The sequence below is a fragment of the Poeciliopsis prolifica genome, unplaced genomic scaffold, assembly GCF_027474105.1.
Source record: "Poeciliopsis prolifica strain line A6 unplaced genomic scaffold, Auburn_PproV2 SCAFFOLD021, whole genome shotgun sequence".
Taxonomy (NCBI): Eukaryota; Metazoa; Chordata; class Actinopteri; order Cyprinodontiformes; family Poeciliidae; genus Poeciliopsis; species Poeciliopsis prolifica.
In genome coordinates this window covers 928882-950211 of record NW_026562396.1, presented here as the reverse complement: position 1 = coordinate 950211, position 21330 = coordinate 928882, and the positions used below count along the sequence as shown (strand labels likewise).

General features: G+C 35.8%; 1 protein-coding gene across 1 annotated transcript in view; it reads left to right on the top strand.

The window, feature by feature from the left end:
- The window catches only part of mettl15 (methyltransferase like 15), a 52720-nt gene that overhangs the window by 105 nt on the left and 31285 nt on the right, over positions 1 to 21330 (top strand). The window contains exon 2 of the mRNA XM_055045238.1: positions 1548 to 1786. Coding sequence (XP_054901213.1) covers positions 1562 to 1786 — 225 coding nt within the window. The 5' untranslated portion in view covers positions 1548 to 1561. The remainder of the gene's footprint in view (positions 1 to 1547; positions 1787 to 21330) is intronic.

The following is a 21330-nucleotide window of genomic DNA, read 5'->3' as shown; positions in this document are numbered from 1 at the left end:
CCGTTTGTTTAGTAGTGGACAGAGTGTACAGTGAACGTGTAAGGAGTATTAATATACTGTCACGACTTCAATTTTTACTCCATTGATTGGTGCCAGGCGGACATGGAAACCTCTTTTTACCTGTCCCTATGATATTTTCCTTCAAAGTGCCAGCTTGCTTGGTTGCACAGGTTACACTTTCACCCCGTATTAGTCTTCATGTCGGTCATTGCAGTCTTGTTGCGAATGTGAGCCAGACACATTTAGCGGAGAGGCTAAAGCTAACTAAGCAGCAGGATCTACAGTGCCATTGCTAGCCTTATGGATGCCCTGAGCACAAATGGGCTGTGGTGCCCCCCATATGATTTTGTACTTTATCTTTTTAATATTTTAAACGTGACAATGCATGATCAAATAAATAAAAAAAATGAATAAAGTAAATGATACGTAGAGTAGTCCTCAATGTGTGTAGTGCACAATTTTTTAATCACTATTCAGTGTTTATGTTGAAATGTTGCCCTTTCTATATAGTATTTTTACTTGTTCTATATTTAGATATTTTATATTCTGTCTTTTTGTGAATTTACTTGTTTTGAGAGGACTTATGCAGCTCTGCTAAATTCTCATCTCCCTTTGGTGCTCTGTCTGGGATTTTTCTCATTGAGCTTGATGTCGCAAATTGAATTTCAACCAGCTCACAGACAAGTTGTGAATGATGACGTTGATTTTCTGTGCTGTTTTAGAGCAGCTCCTTTTCTTAAAGCTGAGGGTCCAGACATTCTGTGCGAAGCAAACACCAAGGGGCTGGTGTTTATCAGGCTAGTTTCACATCAGTTATGGACTAATAATACCTGTAACACACCGGTGAGGCTGTGCAATCAGGGAATCTTTAGGTGTTTATTACAGTAAAGCACATGTATAATATTAATCTTCTACTGGTGTAATACCATTAAATAGCGGTGACAGGTTGTCACTGACTTAGTGTGATTTCCTCCATCCATTGCCATACACACATTTTAAGAAAACCTCTCTGTTGTTTCTCATCATCACTTCTCGTTGGGTTATTGGGCAGCAGAGAGTTAACTTGCTCATTTTTGTCTTTCTATCGTCATTTCATGCTTAATCTTTTCTATAGTCCATCAATTAGTTTTGATGGACTATAGAGACCTTATTGGTGACATACAAGTTTCTGTTTTTATGACTTACAGTATATCGTGGTGGAAAGTATTTCTAAAAATACCAAAATTGAGCCAACAAAAAGTGTTTAACATTTACAGTTTTTCTCCATAATACATAGCGCAGTGGGATATAAGTCAGAATATAACAGTAATTATGTTCCTGTCAAGTTGCAAAGCAAGGCAAATTGTTGTCAGCAAATTCAACATTGCAGCAATGAGGTGTGAGACATCACATTGCTTTGTTAGCAGCAGATTTGGAGAAAGTTGCAGAATGAATGGCAATAGGGACAATAAAACACCCGTGTCAGACTAAACTACTATTTATTTTTCATAGCCACAAACCTGGAATAGTACATTAAATTAGCATAACTTGCTGTTGTTTCTCCACAGGTCATTACAAGAACATGCTTTTTATCGGCAATATAATGATATGGAAAACAAACCCGGCAGCACGCAGAGCATGGAGGTCATTAATGTTGAGGCTGCATTCTGCCACCGCTGGTTTGTCTTCTGGCCCTGGTTTTCGGGATAGGTCTGATGGACTCTCTTGTGTTTCTGCTGAAAAGCCTCCTCACATGCCTGTCATGCTTAAAGAAGTGCTTCATTACTTAGATGTCCAGCCAGCTCAGGTACGTTCACACCTTCATTATCCGTTAAAGTGTCTTTGTGTCTTTCATACATGGATCACTTTATTAGTACCACTTTGAACTTCTTTTGCCTTTAAATATTTTTTTTTTTATTGCATTTAGCAAGATGTCATAAAAAATTCCTTGGAGATTTTGTTGACAATAAAAGATAGAACTGTGCAAAATGACAGACAAATTTATCACAATATAAGCTTTTCTTAAAATAATTCAAATAACGCAAACTGAAATGTAATTTACCCTCTTCTGTCCACGGTGCACCGATTGCAGTTTTCTGTCCAATCACCGATTACTGATCTTTAAATAGCCTGAACTGCTGATTCCAATTTTGACCAATACAATTTTTTTGTCTGAAACAAATCTTGCTAAATATAGCAAGAAAGTTTCTGAGTTAGCAACAGTGGTGAGTATTATTAATTGAAAACCTGCAGTTATGACCTGGTGGGCTGGTCTACTAGTCAAAGCTGTCACGGTAAAGCAGAAGAAGTCAGGGGTTGATTTTTAAGTCTTTTTTTAGGTAGATAAGGTTGGCTTTACCTGCAAATATTGGCAAATATTTCTGATATCACAATATTATGGAAATTTACTGGCTGATAAATTGGTGCACCCCTGATTTCTGTAAGTATCTGCAGATTAGGAACTTTGCGAAAACACCTTCTCAACTTTGAGAGGGTTGTACCAATTTCATTGTCTCCCAACTTAACGAGACATTACAATATCTAAGCCTTACCAAAATTGCCAATATAAAGGACAATAGGGAAAAGGAGCTTGGTGTGTGCAAAAAAGCCTAGAATATATTCATGAGTGTTCTATTGATGCCCGGCACCGCTTTATACAATTTAGGTTTTTATACAGGTTACACTATTCAAAGATTATGATGCATAGCATGTTCCCAGAAGCCTCACCCTTGTGTGAGAAGTGCGAATCCATTGAGAATACTCTTATCAGCTATGCAGTTGTCCTGAACTTCAAGAGTTCTCATGTGATATATTCTCTTTCCTTTTCATGATACTGGACGTTCAGGTGGTGACAAATCTAATTCTGATCACTCTGGGAATATCTGATAAGTTAATGGAACTCAATGTAGCACAACGGCGCCTTCTAGCCTGTGGTGTTATAATTGCGAAAAAATGAATCCTTTACTGGGAAAAGAAGAGGTGCTTTCCATCAAACATTGGCGAGCAGATCTGACAGACACTCTCCTTTTGTGGAGAGTCAGATTCATCTTAAAAGATAAGCTGAGAGATTTTGAGAACATGTCTCTTACCTTGTTAAAGAACCTGCGAAAACAGTCAGTAGCACTCCTGGGGAGGAAGGGGCAGTTGAGTGTTTTGGGGTAAATGCCTGTCTGAAGAAAACGTTTCTTTAAAAACATGTTTGAAACTGAAATTATTTCAGAAAAGTTTTTTTTTTTAATTTAAGTAATAAATATATATTTTTAAATTTGTTACCATCATTTCTAATACAATATTTCACCCACTGATGTATTGTCATGCTAAAAATGACCCAGAATGTGCTCAGTCTGTAGGCAAATGTGTGATCTATGACTAAACTGAATCTAGACTGTCCATCCACACTGCAAGTGATTTGCAAGTGATTGGAACACATCTGAATTTCAGCCGTCTACTTAATCTAATAATGGCAAAGGGCTTCAAACTCACAATGTTGAGTGTTTCTCAGGCCTTTTAATTCTGCTCTTCTCATGTGTAAGAACGTGTGATTGCCAATTATTGAAAACTTTATTGTTTACTGTATTGGTATTTTGTTTAATTGAGTGAGGAAATAACAATAATTAAGCTTAAAAATAATTCCCTAAATATTTACGTCATAATTGTTCCTCACGTGTTATTGCAACTTGAAGTGAACCGTGTGGATTGACCTCATAACTGATAATTTTTCTCCCTACTGAATGGTTGCTGAGATCGTGTTCACACTTCACATAACAAGGCACTCATGAATTGGACAGGTTGCCAGTATCTTGGCTTTCACTTAATGTATGTACTACCAAGACAGATGGGCATGAGTCAAAAGCCTTCTGGTGTGGAAGGCAGCTTAGGAAGGAAAGTGATGCCCCCCTCCCTCCTTATAATACATGGTCAAGGCAGGTGGGGGCCACGGGTCAACAACTTAGTCAGGATTTGCGCCACTGTAGGGCTGTTGGCAGGACACAGGGTGCTGCGTCGCTCCTGCCTGAACTTTAGCACCTCTAAACTCCTCCGCTGCCCGCCCATTTGCCAACTGTCCCAAGACGGCTTGCCAATCAGATGCTATTAAAAAACAGTTTGATAGATTTAATTAATTTTTTTTTGTATAGTACATGCTGTAGACCTAAGTCAGTGTGACATTCTGGGAGAAATGATTTATGGTCACACAAGTCTATTATACGTAGTATAATAGACCTAATCTAGGGTTGTTTGTTTATTTAAACATCGATGCAAAAATGCTGCTTCTATAATTACAGCATGTTTTCATGTTAATGTTTGTAGATCTCTGAATATAGATAATACTACTACTAATTTCATTCCAAAACCTCATTCATTTTGTAGGTAGCTTTTTGTCAAACCATTTGAAAAATATAAACTCTAGAAAATATTTTCTGAGAATTTATATTTGTAGTGCTCTTGGTGTCACAAACACATCAGCTGTCCATTACAGACATCCTTTACGTTAAAGTTAGTGTTTCTATAGAAAGATGTTTTTTCATGTATTTATTTAACTTTGATTTAACTAGGTAGTCACCATGAGGTTATGCTGCTGCCTTTCATCGCTGGGTCTCGCTTAAAATTAGATTTTGTAAGGTCGACCTGACAATAATAAATACCAGCATAACACAAAACAGTTACACACAAATAACACTCACAATAACTATCCATCCACTATATCTAAAAAAAGTTAACACAAATATATACATTCCACTCAAATAGTATTTTTTTGTTTCTATTGTATATTTTATGCCAAAAACATAGTGATATATGTTGTTACTGCCACCGTATGAAAGATATCATGATATGAATTTTATGCCATATCACACATTCCCACTTTGCAATATATTGTACAGCTCTAGTTGAAAATAAATTTAAATCCCTGTTCTTTCTCATTTTTATTAATGGTTTGAACTTTTCTTCTCCATTCCTAACTAAACCGTGTTGCTGGGATTTTTTAGGTGTTTAACCAAGAATTCTTTGGTCATCTATTTTTGGAAGGTTATCTCCAAGTAGAAAAAAGACTTAAGACAGGGCCAGAACTTGAAGGGGAAATTATATTTCCTTTTTAGCTAGGGAAGACTTTGGAAACTCAAAGGGAGATGTTGGGTCCTGCTGAAGAGATCAATACTGTATCCGGGCCAATTTTGTGCTTTCATTCAATTTCCCTTTTCTTTGTTCATTCATTAATTATATCACTGATGGATAGAGTCATTTTGTACAGTAATGCCTATGTTGACATAACTCTTATGAACTAGCAATTTAAGAATGTCACTAGATAGGAAATGAATAAACTTATAGTACTCCTGCTAACACTCAGAACAGCCACAAAACAGAATCAGCTTAAAGACAACAGTGCCACTAATAAGAGCCATGTGATGCCCAGGCAGCCTCTCCCTTATGCGACTTCTTTATGTGACTACCTGTGTTTCCACTGAGTTGGTGCACCATGTAAAAAGAACTGTGGATTCATTATGGCAGATTCTTTTTTTTACTTTCACGCAGTTTTAGCAAAAGTACATGCAATATAAACTGTAGAAAATGATGGAACAAAGCATTAACTCAGTTGTGTATAACCTCACACTAAATTTGAGTTTTGTGTTCTGTTCTCACAATCAGAAACCTTCAGAGGTAGCAGCTGGTTGAGTGTGCTGTGGTAATCTAGCCATAAAACGAAGGACCTCTTTAAATGAGCAAATTACAGTGAATAATATAACCCAAACAAAAAACTAAATAAGCTATTTTACTTCAAGGACGTATGTAAAGTTTATAAAAATATGTTTTTAAAAATATTTCTTAAAACTTTCACCATGTTGTGACAGTATAACGAGACAGATCGTCTGTGGAAAAAAAATAGCTGTTCTGCCTCCTCCCTGTGAGGATGTCATCTGTTTCACATTGAGAAACAACCAATCAGAGTCATAAGAAGAGTCTTAACACTGTCAATCATACAAGTGTACTCGCTGCTCAATGTGCTAATTGCAGAGAAACAACTTATTGTTACAGGAAAGCTGTCCACCCATCACCATCTGTGGCTATGCTAACTAACCTGAGAATTCATGGCAGGTTCCAGTGTGGAGAACTAGCTGTATGCTAGCAAAGAACCAGGGGAAGAGTGTGGGCAGCATGTAAGCGAGGGTGATTGATAGTGCTTAACACCTTCTCAACCATCAATCGTCAAGAAAGAGGACCAGTTCATTTCCCCAAATGCGTCATTTTTTGTTTGCCAAGTTACTTCATATAAACTAGTTTAGTTCAACAAAAAGTAAAAATTTTCTTCATTTATTTGTGACATTGTAGATTTAAACTCTACTAAAGCGACAACAAAAATAATTGCAAAAAACAGTCTATTGGAGTCTGAACTCTTTGTCGCATATGACATGCTGGGAAGTAGTTTATCACATTTCTTATTATTTGAGTAGGGGTCGAGTTGGGTGAAGTTATTGTCCTTTTTTTTATTTTTAAGTTAACTGCTCAATGTATTGTTATACTGACTTTAAGGCATATCGCTCAGTCCTTCAACAGACACAAAAAAGCTCCAAAAGACATTCAAAACAAACTGTTCAGCAAGGCCAGATAAAAAGTAAGGCTAAGTACTCTGAAACAAAATGTGAAGAAACGGGAACGATTTTTGTACAGCACCAGGAAGTCCTCACACAATGAGAAAACTATAAATTCTACAAATAACGCCTATAAAGAGGAGAGGGCTGAAAACAAAATGGCAAAAGACTAGCCAACTTCTTTATCTTTCAGGAGCAGTATGGGGTTCTTCCCCAGGACTCACAGCTGATGGCTCATTAATCTATTCCAAAGGATGCCCTTGACACGAGAGGCCTCTGCCAGTGAAAACCTCTTTATACGCTTCATATCACAATATTAATTTATTTGTCTGTATAACAGATCTAAAAAACTGACAAACACTTACAACACACACACACACACGCACACACACACACACCACACACACACACACATATTATATATATATATATATATATATATATATATTTTTTTTTTTTAAATTAGGCTTAGGACATGATTTTACTTTTAAATTAAAAATTTAATCCTATGTCTTCATCTACGTACTTTACATCTGGAGGCACAGGCCAAGATGTGTGTAAAGCAGTAGGCCATATAGCAGCAACAGCAAACTAACGTATCATTCTTTGTTACATGATTCTGTGATTGCTGTTAAAGTATGATGAGCTAGCACATAATGAAGTGAAAATGTATTGTATTCAACCAGGACAAATTAGCTACCTCCACAGAAATATGTGACAAGACATCCAGTGTGGGAGGCTTTGGGGCATTGAAACACTATTTACAGACATTAGTTTGACTGCAGAACTTGACACTAATCACCGTTTAACTACTACCAGTAAGCAGACACTGCACATCTTTTAAAATCGTATTTATTGAAATCACTAACCATTTGGACAGTTCCTGCTGTTTCTTCCCAGTGTTGTGACTTGTCAGTTACTTTGCTGGTAGTCAAGCATATGCTTCATTTTAAGGTGGTTAAACAAATTGCTTGTATTTCCTCCTTTTGTAGAACTATCACCCCACTCACTTTGCAGAGTACATTTTTCTGCTCTTGGTCATACTGTTTAACCCTCCAGCAATTTTAAGAGATTGGATTATTTGGATCACATAAAGCTTTTACTCTGTGTAGTCGTCACACTGACCCCTTGTGCGGTTTTACCTGATTTTTTTTTTGTTTTTTAGATGGGACAACCATGGTGTTTTGTGTGATTGCACATGTGGAATGGTGAAGCAGACAAACTATAGCAGGAAAATACTATATCTCCTTCAACTTTTGTTTGGTAAGACCTAGAAACTGAGACTATATTTATGTCAGAGTTTTACACTGACATAAGCAATAACTGCTTAGAAGACGGTTGTCTGATAACAAAATGGTAAAGTTAGAATTTGATGTAGATATCATCAAGATGGGAATCTATCCTACCCTGTTTTAATGGTGAAGGCTGCTAGTAAACCTTTATATTTTTGCATCAGTGTGTCAGTTGTGCAGCAGCATCAAAAATGACACGCTACTGTGCTTGTGCGGATCGACAAATGACCAGCTTGTTAGCACTTCTCGCAGGTTTGTATTTCCCGACATGCTTGAGGTGATATGACATATTTCTAACTGAATTGCTAGTAGCTCACTGTAAAAAGAATATCCAAATTAAGTCTTTTGAATTTAAATATACTTAATGTTGATGTTAAGGCCACCTGCTGGCACAGCATAGATATTGTGACAGTTTTGATGGGAATCCCACAGACACTATGGATGTTTAAAACACATAAAAACCCCCCAATAATTTTTGCATAAGGGTGTACAGTAATTATAATTTTTGTCAATGTTAGCATTTTTTGTTAACAAGAAATGGTATCCAGATTTCTGATATACAACTGGATACCAAACCTTTTTCCAAAAAACAAATCAATCTGCAATATTATTTCCACTGACCAATACAGTTCCCTTCCTGAGAGCTTGTTTTTTCATAAGTATTCTCTTTTTTCTTAAGAGTACTTATGAAAATATCTCAGACTCTGCTTAAATAAAATCACATACTTTAATTATTTGTAATAACAGTGTTGAATAGAGCCTGAAATAAATATGATATTTGTATTATTGTTTAAGGTTAAATATGTTCTCTGTGACTTTGTATTTATTTCCAGACTCAGCCAGCAAGGTGAAGTGCTAATGTTAATTTGAGCGAAGCGGTAATATGATCTTGTCTCTAAATTAGTTAAAAGCTTGAAGTTGCTGTTTCAGCTGTGCAGTCAGTGGGTTAAGAGTAAATATGAAGTACATGGATTCAGAGAAATTGCATCATTACAATACTGTTTGTGCATGTTTTTCATCAGGTACCATAATATTTGAGAGCTGTCAAACTTCATGTTTAAACATATTTTTCAGACTGTTAATGCATTATAGTTGTTTTATTGTCTGGCATAAATAATAACACTTCCATATAAATATATGGAAATTGTTGTAAGTGCTCACAATGGCATTTTTGTTTTTTATGTTGTATGTCCACCCTAATATGCTAATAGATAATACATTTTTTGCTGCAGCACATTGTGTCGAGGAGGCTTTTTTCCATATGTATTTTATTCTTTTTAAGTCAAATGATATCTTAATTCACAGTTTATTGATCAAACACTGTGTGATGCTAAACATAGAAGTTTTTTCCCCCCTAATTTCTTTCTATTGAATTGGCTACCACTTGACAGTGTTTTTCTTTTCTTATTTCTTCACACTCCTTTTTTGGGTGCATTGAGTAGTGAAAGAGGAGGCTAGTAAATAATTGATCCTTGTAACTAAACACTCCAGCCGGGGATGCTGGGGCTGATTGACGGCCAGATATTAGGCCCTTGTCTCGTAAGGTTGCAAGTTTAGTCTGAGGTTATCAGTGGCCAGAAGAGTCTTTCTCCCTCCCTGGCTCATTACTTTCATGAGTAGAACATTTCATAGTGGAGCGGTGGGTGGGGGTGTGGTGTGAAGACAGTCTGGGACTTCATTAGCCAAATGGGATGCCTCAGCCTACAGAGCGCCAAATCGTTCAGCCTAGCTGAGCAGACAGCCTCTTTGAGGGCACTTTACCACACTGTCTGCTAGACTTGTTTGGGCACCAGTCTTACAAACTTTAGCTTCAAGTTCAGATGATCAACAACATCAATAAATAAAGCCAACTTTCTTTGCGTCTTTTAAACAAACGATACCTGTCAGCACTCAAATCAAGTAAATTTCCCCCAAAATATACATCCACTGACAGCCTACACCCATTTAATTGCCTGCTGTCTTGATTGGCTACTCAGGCAATCACAATGACTTCATTTCATTTTGATCGCTGTGAGCATGGCATGGTAATTGTTGTCAAATGGGATGGTCAAAGTGAACTTGTATATTTTTACCGACAACCAAACCCTATGCTTACAAAATAACCTTCTAGTGTGCAGCAATCACGTGGGCTAAATTTCTTGCAGAAGTTTGATCTGAAAAAGACTCTTGATCTCTATCCAGTAGATCAGGAATACCCAAGTCTAGTCCTCGAGGTCTACTATCCAGCAACTTTTTTTGCATCTCCTTCCAGCACACCTAATTCAATCAAGTGGCTTTATGCCAGACTTCTGTGGAATTGAATGATACTCTGATGAAGGAGTCCAGGTTTGGTGTGTTGGAACAAGTTTGCATCTAAAAGTTGCAGAACTGGGTTCCCCTGCAGTATAAAAAAAGTTTGGAATGTTGTTGAATAGGTGATGCTAAAAATGTCAATATGGAAGGACATTTCTGATAAATGTTTTAGGACAGTTGCTGAATCTATGACACTAGAAAATGACAGCTTCATTACAATGATAGAAGATGTAATTTGGAACTACCATAATGTAGCTAATAAAGTGGCCAGTGATAATAGGTTACCAATATTTTTTTCTTTATGTTGTTCTACCAATAAAAAATAAAATAAAAATCTCTTCCAAGTAAACCTTCTGAAAGGATTTTCTTAGGTCAGAAAGAATGGTAAGCAAAATCTATTGATGTGTGAGAGAAAATAATCTACATAAAGAATTTGTAAGACAACTACATTGATTTGGACAGATTGGGGGAAGATTGTGCTTCTACAACATTAACCCTAGAGAACTGTATTTGTGTATTGCTTGAATGGCAAGTATTTGAATAGTATAACATTGGAATCCATATTTAATGCAGAATTGATTTTATTACAGCAGGTTTTATTGCAATGTTTACATTTTTTCCTGATGTGAGAGTGTGGGTATGCTTATCAGATGGATGCCCTGTGGACAGCTGGATGGAGATGACTCATTCTTGCAACACATCTTTATTCAGAGTGTGCGTATGCGTGCGTGTGTATGTGTGCATGAATTTGTGTAAGAAAAAGGGCCAACTACATTATCAGCAGTCTTTTGTTTAAATATGTTCAGGATAATAAAAAAAACATGTATTATTCATAATAGACTATTTTTCTTTCTTGACTGAGGTATAAATATATATATTTTCACAGTAAATCTCAATTTCCAAAGGACTTCTTTTCTTTGAATACATTTTTTAAAATTATTTGTGCATATATGGAATAACATCTTCACAAATAGACTCAAGAAATGCTGTAAAGTAGATTAGGTAATTCTACACTCACCCTGACACCTAATAGTTAAAACAAAGAGGAAGAATATTGGCATCAACTTACCAGTTGTAAAATTCCTATTAACATAATTTTCTGCTGTAGTCCTGCAGTAAAGTCCAGTCTAAGCTTATTTAAAATAGTTTTTCACAAACCTTTTCCACTGGTTTTGCTTGTGATATGTTCCTTCATTTAACATGAGCTGTTGCACCTTTTCAGGTAAGTTGTAGTACATCATGTGTAGCCAACAGTATATGTACTTCTTTGACATTTAGATAAGGTTCTGTTGTTTGAAGCTGTAGTGTTCCCATTACTTGCCTACCCTTCTTCTTGGCTAATTTGGCAGGAAGGACCATGTCAGCTTGACGTTACATGACTGATCTGACCTAAGCCTGTGCCACACGTTTCTTTAGTCATTTCTCAGTGTTCATTTATTATGCCGACTTCTGCAGACCACCTAGAATGTCCTTGCTTAGAGTTAATCACTGGAATGTCTCTTCAATGTTTCATGAGCAGATAATGTGGAACATTAATTTTTTAAGGAAAGCTATAGACTAAAATTCTTCTAACTATATACTTGTTGACAAAATAACATTTAAAGAACAGTTATGCTTGGGATCCAACTTTTAGTATAAACTTTGGTGTACCCTAAAAGTATGGCACACATTGCTTCTTATTAAAAAGTCGCTCTTAAAATTTTGGCATATTATAGATATGTACCTACCTTTCTGTACAGGCTGAATGGACAGTTCAATTTTTTTACAAGAAGCTATGACATAATTTCTCGGCTGTACTACACAGGCAGTCTTTACGAAGTTTGGTGAATCCTAGGCATATAGCGTAGATGTCTGTAAATCTGTGCATGGCTGAATAAAACTACAGAAGGAATAACTACAAACTCTTCATGAATGTCAAACTCACTTAAAAATGATGCCTGTTTAAAGTGACTTCTGATAAGTTTGTACATCAGATACTTCATCTAGATTCTTCTTTTGCTACCACTTGTTGCAAAGGGAAAGGTGTCTTGTAGAAAAAAAAATCTGTAGCAAGTGCTACAGTTAAAGCTTATTTCATTCACATTGTGGTATCAACATTTTTGCAGAAGTACTTTAAACTTAAATCTTAGGCTAAATAATCTTCAAATTTGACCTAAATGCTTCTTCTTGTAACATTCATGTTTTGGACTATGCTGGAGTCCTCCTTTAAATCAGATAAAGAATCTTTGGATGCAGCTAAAAATGAGGGTGATGTCAAGGAGGCGTTCCAATCGGAAAGAGTCAAAGCTCATTAGGAGTAGATTGCTGTTATGCTAACAACAATTTTTAGTAGATAATTTAAAATGAATTTTGACATATTGAAGCTAATGTCATACATACCTGGGCCAAGAGCAAAACATACCTAAAACACCCTGATCTTTTGAAAGCATTGCATGCAATCGGTAGTAACCTTTATAATATTGCTACTTTATCATATCTTGAAAACAGTGTTTTTGTGTGCGCTGGCAATTACATATTTCAGGTTAGGACTTAATTTATTTTTACAACAAAAACATTTGGAAATTGCTGTTAGAGCTGATACTCAGGTAAATGCTAATCGTTTGCATTAACAATATAGAGGTATTGATATAACATCTGGTTACCCCAATATAATCAACCTGCAATACAGATAACAGAAGTAGCATTGGTAAAAAAAGAGGTTGGGCTGAGTACACCAAAAATTAGTTTTTAAGACGCTGCGAAGCTTTCCTCCAAAGCTTTCCTTCAAGTCCATCACCTCCCTCAAGCTACTTTCACAGCCTCACCCCATTGCCTACTTCCTTTCATTTCATACACTGTCAACCCAGTCTTCAAACTACTGGAAGCTTCATTTTAAATGCCTCTAGATTTCTTTTTACAATTACCAAGCCTTCTAGTTTGTTTCCTCTTTGCGTGCCCTAATGGACTTGGCCCTGTTCATCTTTTGTCTTCCTTTAGTGCCATGAAATTCACCTTCAGGAGAGAAAGCCATCTTTTCTGTTGCTTCTTCACATTTTGTGAATATAGTTAAAGGGTTCCACCCCCTCTTTTCACTTTTACTGCTTGCATTGTTTCTTTGTCCCACTGTATTGACAGTAGTGTTACACTTAGGAGAATTTCTTCAGTGCATGCACCAATGAAGCACAAAATCATTTTGAATAGATCCAGGGCGTAATTTTGACCTTATTTCATGTTTCTTGGAAAAACAAAGATGGATCCTTTCATATCACTAGTTAACGCTTTTATTTAATAATGGAAGTTGGCGTTGCACATAATGCCTTATATTTCTTTATATTACACAAAACAAAAACCTTTAATTTCCAGTTTACATTGTCTTTTGTTGAAAAGATAGAAGTGGTAGTTCTGCCAGTTTTTATATAGGTATTGTGACGCAGAAGGCGGCAAAAAAGGGAAAGGAGGAAATTGCTATATATAGCACTTTACTTCTATAGCTGAAACCAGAGATTGCCTTTTCTCTCAATCATTTTTATATTTATGTAGATCAGTGTCTCCTACCTCTCCTGTCAGGATTTCTATTTAATCAAATGTCCATAGATTTGTGTTACAGTCATAGAAAAACAGTTTTAGGCAAACTGTATGTACAATGAAAAGAATAATCAGTGCTTTCAGGGTGATACTTGATCAACCTTCTGCATGGGAAACCAATAGATTACAAGTTTGAAAGCTACAAAAAGAGGATAGAATAAGCTGGATGCAGAGCTCATTTTGTCCTAATAGTGGGACCTACTTGGTTTGTTTTTGTTTTGAAGATGCCTGGTGCTGAACATTGTGAACACAAGCAGGACACAGAGATGCAGCTGTCCAAGTAATCAATAACTTCCCTAAATGTTTGTGAAACAACATTTAATATACTTACTGGTAAAAAGATTAGATCTGACTAATCTTTCTGCTTGAAGACTGATCAGTGCAACATCCTCTGTACTGACCAGTATGCAATCACACAAAACACCATGGTTGTCCCATCTAAAAAAAGATAAGAAATCATGTAAACTTGTAAACTTCCATGTTTGGCTTTGTCTTTACGCTTGGATTTGCCTGCTTTATTGTTCCGAAGTAGCACTCAGAGGAAGTTGACTTATTTAGATATGTTCAAACATAAAAATTATTTTGTGTTTATTACTAAATCTTGCAAAATTACTAATCATAGGTACAGTATTGACAGACAAAGAATTGGGGTCAGTTTTAGGATTTTGCACATCAAAGAAAATTACAAAAATATTTTCAGCAGGTTTTAAAATGACAAGCAATTGCATATTATTACATGTAGTAATTTATTCATATAATACATATTTATGTTAAATTCTACTGTTAACATGCCATAGTATTTATTCATCAATTATGAGCATTCCACAAAAATGTTCCAACCACATTTAAAATGGTGGGTTCCCACTTTCTTTCCAGATTGTTACAGGTTTTTCAATCCTTAGATATTTTTTTCTCTGCTTGATGAATGCCAATGATTTAACTGCTCTTAAAACAGGTACAATCATGAGATATGTCATTCAATGTGGTTGTTTAAGAAATGAGAAGCTACTCATTGCATCAGCTAACTTAATGCTAACTGAAAAATAATTGCCTATGCAGCAGTTATCCACTAAGAGGCTCATATCTATCTACTTACTTAAGTCCAGGTGGCGACTTTTAGCAGTCAGCGTATAAAGCAGGAGTCTACAACTCCAGTCCTCAAGGGACAGTGTCCTGAAGCTTTCAGGACACTGTCTTAGAAGTCTTCGGTCCAACATACCTGAATCAAATCTACATCTAATGGTTTGTAATAGATGTTTGTGCTGAATTATAGGCAGTAATAAATTGTGATTTTTAACCAATTGGGACATTCATACATTCCTCGACAAAATATTCACACTTTAGGAAATCAAAACATAAGAACTACCAAATACTGAAATTTTATAATTTTTCCAAATCCTACATTATTAACCTCAATCCTATGTGCGATCAGGTCTATACGATGCATCAAAATCAATTAAGTGAAAATGCTGCATACTCCTATTGAATATGAGGGAGAAAGCTATTATCATGTCAGACCTATTCATTGTTTGTGTGTCAGATTAAGGTCATTCGCTTCTAATTATTCATGATACACTCTTCTATGTAAATACAATGTCACATTGTCCAAATCTGTGCTTTCACACAATGTTGTCGCTCAGATCCGCCGGCAGTACTCTCAACTGAATCATTAGGGTTTTTATCCCCCTTTTCTCAGGACACACACAAGCTGTTAGACATTTTACAGACAAGTGCAAAATTGTAATTATGTTTAATAAATTAAATTAAACACAGGTCGACCCCAGTTAAGGCGATGAAGTCTCACAAGAGTTATTGAAAGAAGCGCAAGAGCTGGCTGCTACAACAGAGTCTTAATACTATTACTTAAAAAACTTCAGATCAGAACAATTTTTCTTGTCGTTATGTTCAGAATAATGAGTACCATATTAAAATCCCAAATAATTAAAAATATTTTAATGTCCACCTTTTTTTTTTACACCAGAAAATCTTGAAATTGCACTGACATGTTTATGTTTTGCAATCAAATGTGAGAAAATCTGAGTTATCTGGAGCCAAACAACTCTGGCTTGGAAGAAGATGAATAAAATAGTTATTTGTGTGTGTGTGGTGTGTTTTCAAGAAAATGTCAAATGAAAAATGAAAACCAAGCAGTTTATTAATGACGTTTTTGATTTTACACAATCAAGGACATTGGATCTTTTTATATAAATTTTTAGGATATGCTTGTCATTGCGAGCATGTTTGCCAGCAGTCCATGTTGTATCATAGACTAGATTTTATTTAAATCAAAAATTTTGCATAGAAATTTATTATGTTTATTTAAAGGCAATTGTAGATGTTTCATTTTCTTTTAACTTAAATCGGAGGTGTCAATATATAAATGTGGTGAAAATGAATATAAGCATTTAACTGCACCCTAACAGAGCAGATTTCAGTATAGATTTCTTCTGCATGTAAAATTATATTTTAGTTGCTTGATTTGATTCTTGATGCAACTCTAAATCTTTTTCCTAATAAGTTCTGTCTCCAGTTATCTGCATAAAGGATTCTTTCCATAAAAAACATGCAGCTCTGTAGCTCTCTAACCTGCAAGAAAAAAAAAAAAAAAACAGTTTGACTGGGGGATGGGGGTTGAGAGTGATGACTCATGCACGCAGTACAGGTCCCTCCCTTTTCATTTTTTTTTTTTTATTGTCCAATCTTTTTTTTTTCACAGCTGTCATTCATTGCCTCCAAATCAGATCCCAACAATGCTTTAATTTGCAAACATTTAGGATATGCTAGGTAAATAAAAATGCTGCATATATCACCGTGTCACACAAATTGTTCTTTGAAGATATGACTACACCAGACTGCAGACGAGAATCCTCTTCCTCCAGCTTGGACATGCTCAGGCTAAACCTTCGAATGAAAGATACAGGCACAGTATTTCTTATGTATATTGAGCTGTATATTTTTTATTTTAGTGTAGTTTATATATGTTTTACATTATTTATAAAACATTTTAATCACTAATTGCCATGAAAAAATAAGCACCCAGACTGGTGGAAATAAAATAAATGTAACTTGTTGAAAGGTTGTGTCACTAATTGTGTAAGTACGCTATGAGAACAAAGATATTGCAGTCGGCACAACCTTTACAACGCTGGTTGCAATTCAGTCGATGTCACCCCTCTCAGATCTGGTTGCGAAGTCATAAAGCTGATTTAACTTATCTCTGCCATTTGTTGATCCATATCTGTTGTAGCTTATTCTTGAAATCTATCAGATTGGCATTGGAGTGGACTTAATGTTTGAGCTATTCTCATTTATCTTTTTTGGTTGAAGGATCTGGTACTTGACTGACCACACAATATCATACAGGGACACCAGTTCAGCTGTGCATGCATTGCCTTGTAGAAAGACTTCCCCAGAATGTTGTTTTATCCTCTGGAAAAAACTTGCAGATGGGGCACACCACTGAACTCTGTATCATCAGGTTCCTCCAAAAGGGTGACCTGAAGTTGTACCCTAGGGGTAACCAGTCTGCTCTACTCTCCTCTCGACTGATGTAAATTCGAAAGTGTCTGATGTAAATTCGTCTTCTCTACTCTCTCACTAGAGTCTCCTATGACCCTTTGGAGTTTCTACTTTTGTTCTGGCTATTTTGACAATGACTAATTGTTAAAAGCTTGGCCACACACAGCGGATAAACAGAACGACAGCTCAAAGAATAAAAGATAAATCAAAAGCAAGGCTTATTTTATTCATATACAGCAGGGCATAGGAGAAGAGGGAGACCTTAATTGAATTCTTTAATTTCTTTAATTTACTTTAATTGTAATCACCTCTTTTGAGTGAAAGGTTATGTATAGATCTCAGGAAGTAAGATCAGTTCATATATTTATGGTATCAGTTCATGGTATCTCTGCATTAAAACTACTGTAGACATGGCTAGATGTTAAAATGTATTAATTCAACTATAAAGCTGTCCATTTATAAAATGGTTAATTCAGATTATTGATAAGAGTATTTTTGACCAACATAAACAATTTGCCATCAGTGATGAATCGAGTTCATCACAGAAGTACTAACATTTTATCACTTTCAGGAAGATTAATGGTTATGATTAAGAAATGGTTTTGATTAAGCACAAAACAATGTGATTCTACGTTAGGTTTTGTTTAGTGTAATGTTTTTCTAATAAACAGAAAGACCCAAGACAGGGATTACTTTTAATAAGTATCGCAATAAAGGTTATGATATTTCCAGGTGGAACCACTGAATTCATCTGCCGTAGAGAGTGGTTCACCTTCTCTATGGCTCCAAGGATATGTGTGCTAGTTTTACAGTTCACTGCCTCCTGAAAGGTGAGAGGTCGTTCAGTGGATCATGCTGAAAATGAGTCTTCCTTAGATTTGGTGAAACAAATTCACAAGGTGTTCTGTTCTTAGGACTTCTCCTGTTGCGTGCTTGCTGTTTTCCCCATTTAAATAATTTCTCTCTGGAAACATGGACATACTAAAGCTGGACATACTGTATATTTTCTTAAACTCCAACATGTTTGTGATCCAAAGCGAATAAGTCAATATTGCAACTTTGAACTTAATTTGAAATACTTAGCTGCCAAACTATGAAAAGGAATGTAGTTGAAAAGTTGAGCCGAACCTAGAACCAGGTCATAATAATGGTAAACTGGTACAAAACTGCATCAAAACAATGCAACACATATGACCATTTGACCTCATTCAAACTTCTAGCTGATATTTATCGATCTCTATCAAGTCTTGTTGAGTCTCTTTCATGTGTCAACAAGTCATCTTCTCGGACTTGTGACCTTCACCTTTCTGTTGACTGTCGAACTCTCCGGACACTGCTAAATTAACGCCACTCGTGATGCCACCACTGATGCCACCACTGATGCCACCACTGATGCCCTCTAGTGTCTGTTCTAGATTTGCCTGCTCCTTGCATGTCAATTTACATACCAATCACTGGTGTACAAGTGTAACAAATCCAAATTGGGAGACTTCTGTCTAGTTTTATTTTGACAGTGAGCTTATGTTTGTGAGTTTTTATAATTATAATTGGTCTCATTTGATCTTTAAAGCAAATGCAGTCTGTAAAACACAAGGCGACTTCTTGTTACTTTGAAAAGCCCACGTACAGTCAATATTAAGTTAAATGCTCATAGCTTCAGAAATCACAGACATATCTTTTATCCTTGTCTCTCCGGGGAACTTCTCAGCATCAGTGCGGTGTAAGAGGTGTCTTTGGACTCTTTAAAGTGGGTGGACACTTGACATGGGCTTTATGAACCTTTACCGTGTGGAGGAGGAATGAGACCGGGGGTTTCCTTGTTATAGAAACATTTTTGCGGCTACTTTTTAATAAGAAAGTTAACTATATTAACAGAATTGAAACAGACCTTCGAGAAAATATTTGATAATCCTGGTACAAAAAGATGGGTACATAAATGAGGACGAGATTTCAAGGAAGAGGAGAAATATATTGGCATATGGTCTGAAATAAATGGAGAGATGGTATTAGTTTTTTAATCAATTTCACCCTAAGTAATTGATTGTAAAAATCAGGTTTTGAAACAATGCATTCTCTTTACAATATTACAAAAAACACAAATTTCAAAACAGGAAATGATTTGTCATTTTGACAATAAGCCTAATTAGTGATGTAATAGTGTATAATTCATATTCTAGACTGGCAGCTGATTGCACTCCTCAATAACCAACACTTTGAGTAATAGATTTATCATCCACTCTAGCTTATTATTAAGCAGAGTTACATAATTTATGCAAGTGTTGTTTTTAGAAAATAATTAGCATGCATGTGGTTGAAGTTACAGACAATATTTTTACAGTGCTGTGAAACAGTGTTCTTCTATTTTTTGCTTTTTTGACATTTAAATGTTGATTTAAACATTAAGTACCAAACAATATCAACTTCTAGTGAAGATAACCTGAAAGGTGTAAAATGATTTCAAATGAGGATGTGATTCATTAAAGAAAGAAAGCAAAAACAAAACTACCTTCATTGTTATCTCATGAATAAACTGTAATTAACAAAATTTTTTTTAAAAAGTAAAGCTCAATTTCACAATCTAATACCAACATTTGATGATCTGACAAAAAAACAGGTGTGATGGGTGGCTCAGATTGTTGGGAAAACTTACCATGTACACAGGCAATCCTCAATACAGTTGTCCTAGGTTTGTTTCCAAGTCCTGGGACATTTACTACATGTCTTCCCCTTTTGTCTCCACCCACTTTCCTGTCATATCAAAGGTTAATACTTTTCATTTATTCAAAATGAAAAAACAAACACTTTCACAGCATTGTACATTCTCTACTTCAGGTAAATTGTTTTTAAGTATATTTTGCTGTCGAATGATTTCAAGAGCCTGTCTTAACGTCCCACATCTCCAATCGTCCCAGGATCAGCACCCTGGACAGCGTTCAGTGGGGCATAGTTGTAAACAAATTGTTACAAAAAATCCTCCATTTGAACTGAAACTATCACTGAAAAACATTTTTGATTCTCATGAATAGTTTGCTTTGGACTTCAAGAATCTTCAAGAAGAGGACAAAATTAAATGAGAAGTAAAAATAATTTAAACATTAGTTTCGCTACCCATAAGCTGTGAAAGGTGCTTTTGGATCTATCCATGTCCATAAAAGTTATATTTCCTAGCTGTAATTTAGTAATTTCCTACTTTCATTTTATTACTCCCATCATGTTTCCCTCTTGGATTTAGTTCTCTTTCGGGTTTTTAGTCCCAAACAAACCTTGATTTGTGACGGTAAAATTCCAACTAAACGTAAACATTGATTTGTTTCAACTTGTCTAAACAGTTTCTGCTTAAGTTGACTTTGAAACTTGGAAATTAAAAGGTCTTGTTGTCCTGGAGGCCTCACGAAGGGTGATTCCTCCTCTGCATTTGGAGCCTAGTGTTGTTTTTCTCTTTCCTCATCAGGCCTCTAGGTTCAATCTCTGTTCTCTCTCTCAATCTTGTGGTAATACTGTTAGATGTGTTTTAAGTTAAAAACAAAACCAAATAAGGAGTGAAGGACAAACTTTTCAGCAACAGTAATGCTTTCATTTTCTAGTCTTCTGATTTCCAATGTTGTATTTTGGAAAGTTTTATTTGTTTTTCATTTTAACGCTATGCAGTGTAATATTGCACTTGCACATTACAGATTTGACTGATTTAGTTACTTTTCCACAAATCCTATTAATTTGCTGCTGTTACTTCATGGCTTTGTGAACCCTAATAAATCCTTAGGATCTGTAAAGCAAAGTGACATAAGAGGGAACATAAATATGCTTAACCTTTCCTATGTGTTTTATAACAGTCTAGATTGTGCCTAAAAGTTGCTATATAAGGTTTGGGGAGACACCATAACAAACTTGCTCGCCAGCCTCCTGAAATTCTTCAGATAGTTTTTTGAGTTTGTCCTCAGCCTCCTGCTACCGTGAAAGCTACACAGATGTATCAGCCAGTAGCTGATGTCATCTTCCAGACATGCCAAACTAGGAATGTTCGTAGAAAAATTAGAAAAAAGGAGACCGACTGCACATTCAAAATGTCTGGCACTCTCAACACTACTTTCTTTATAATATTA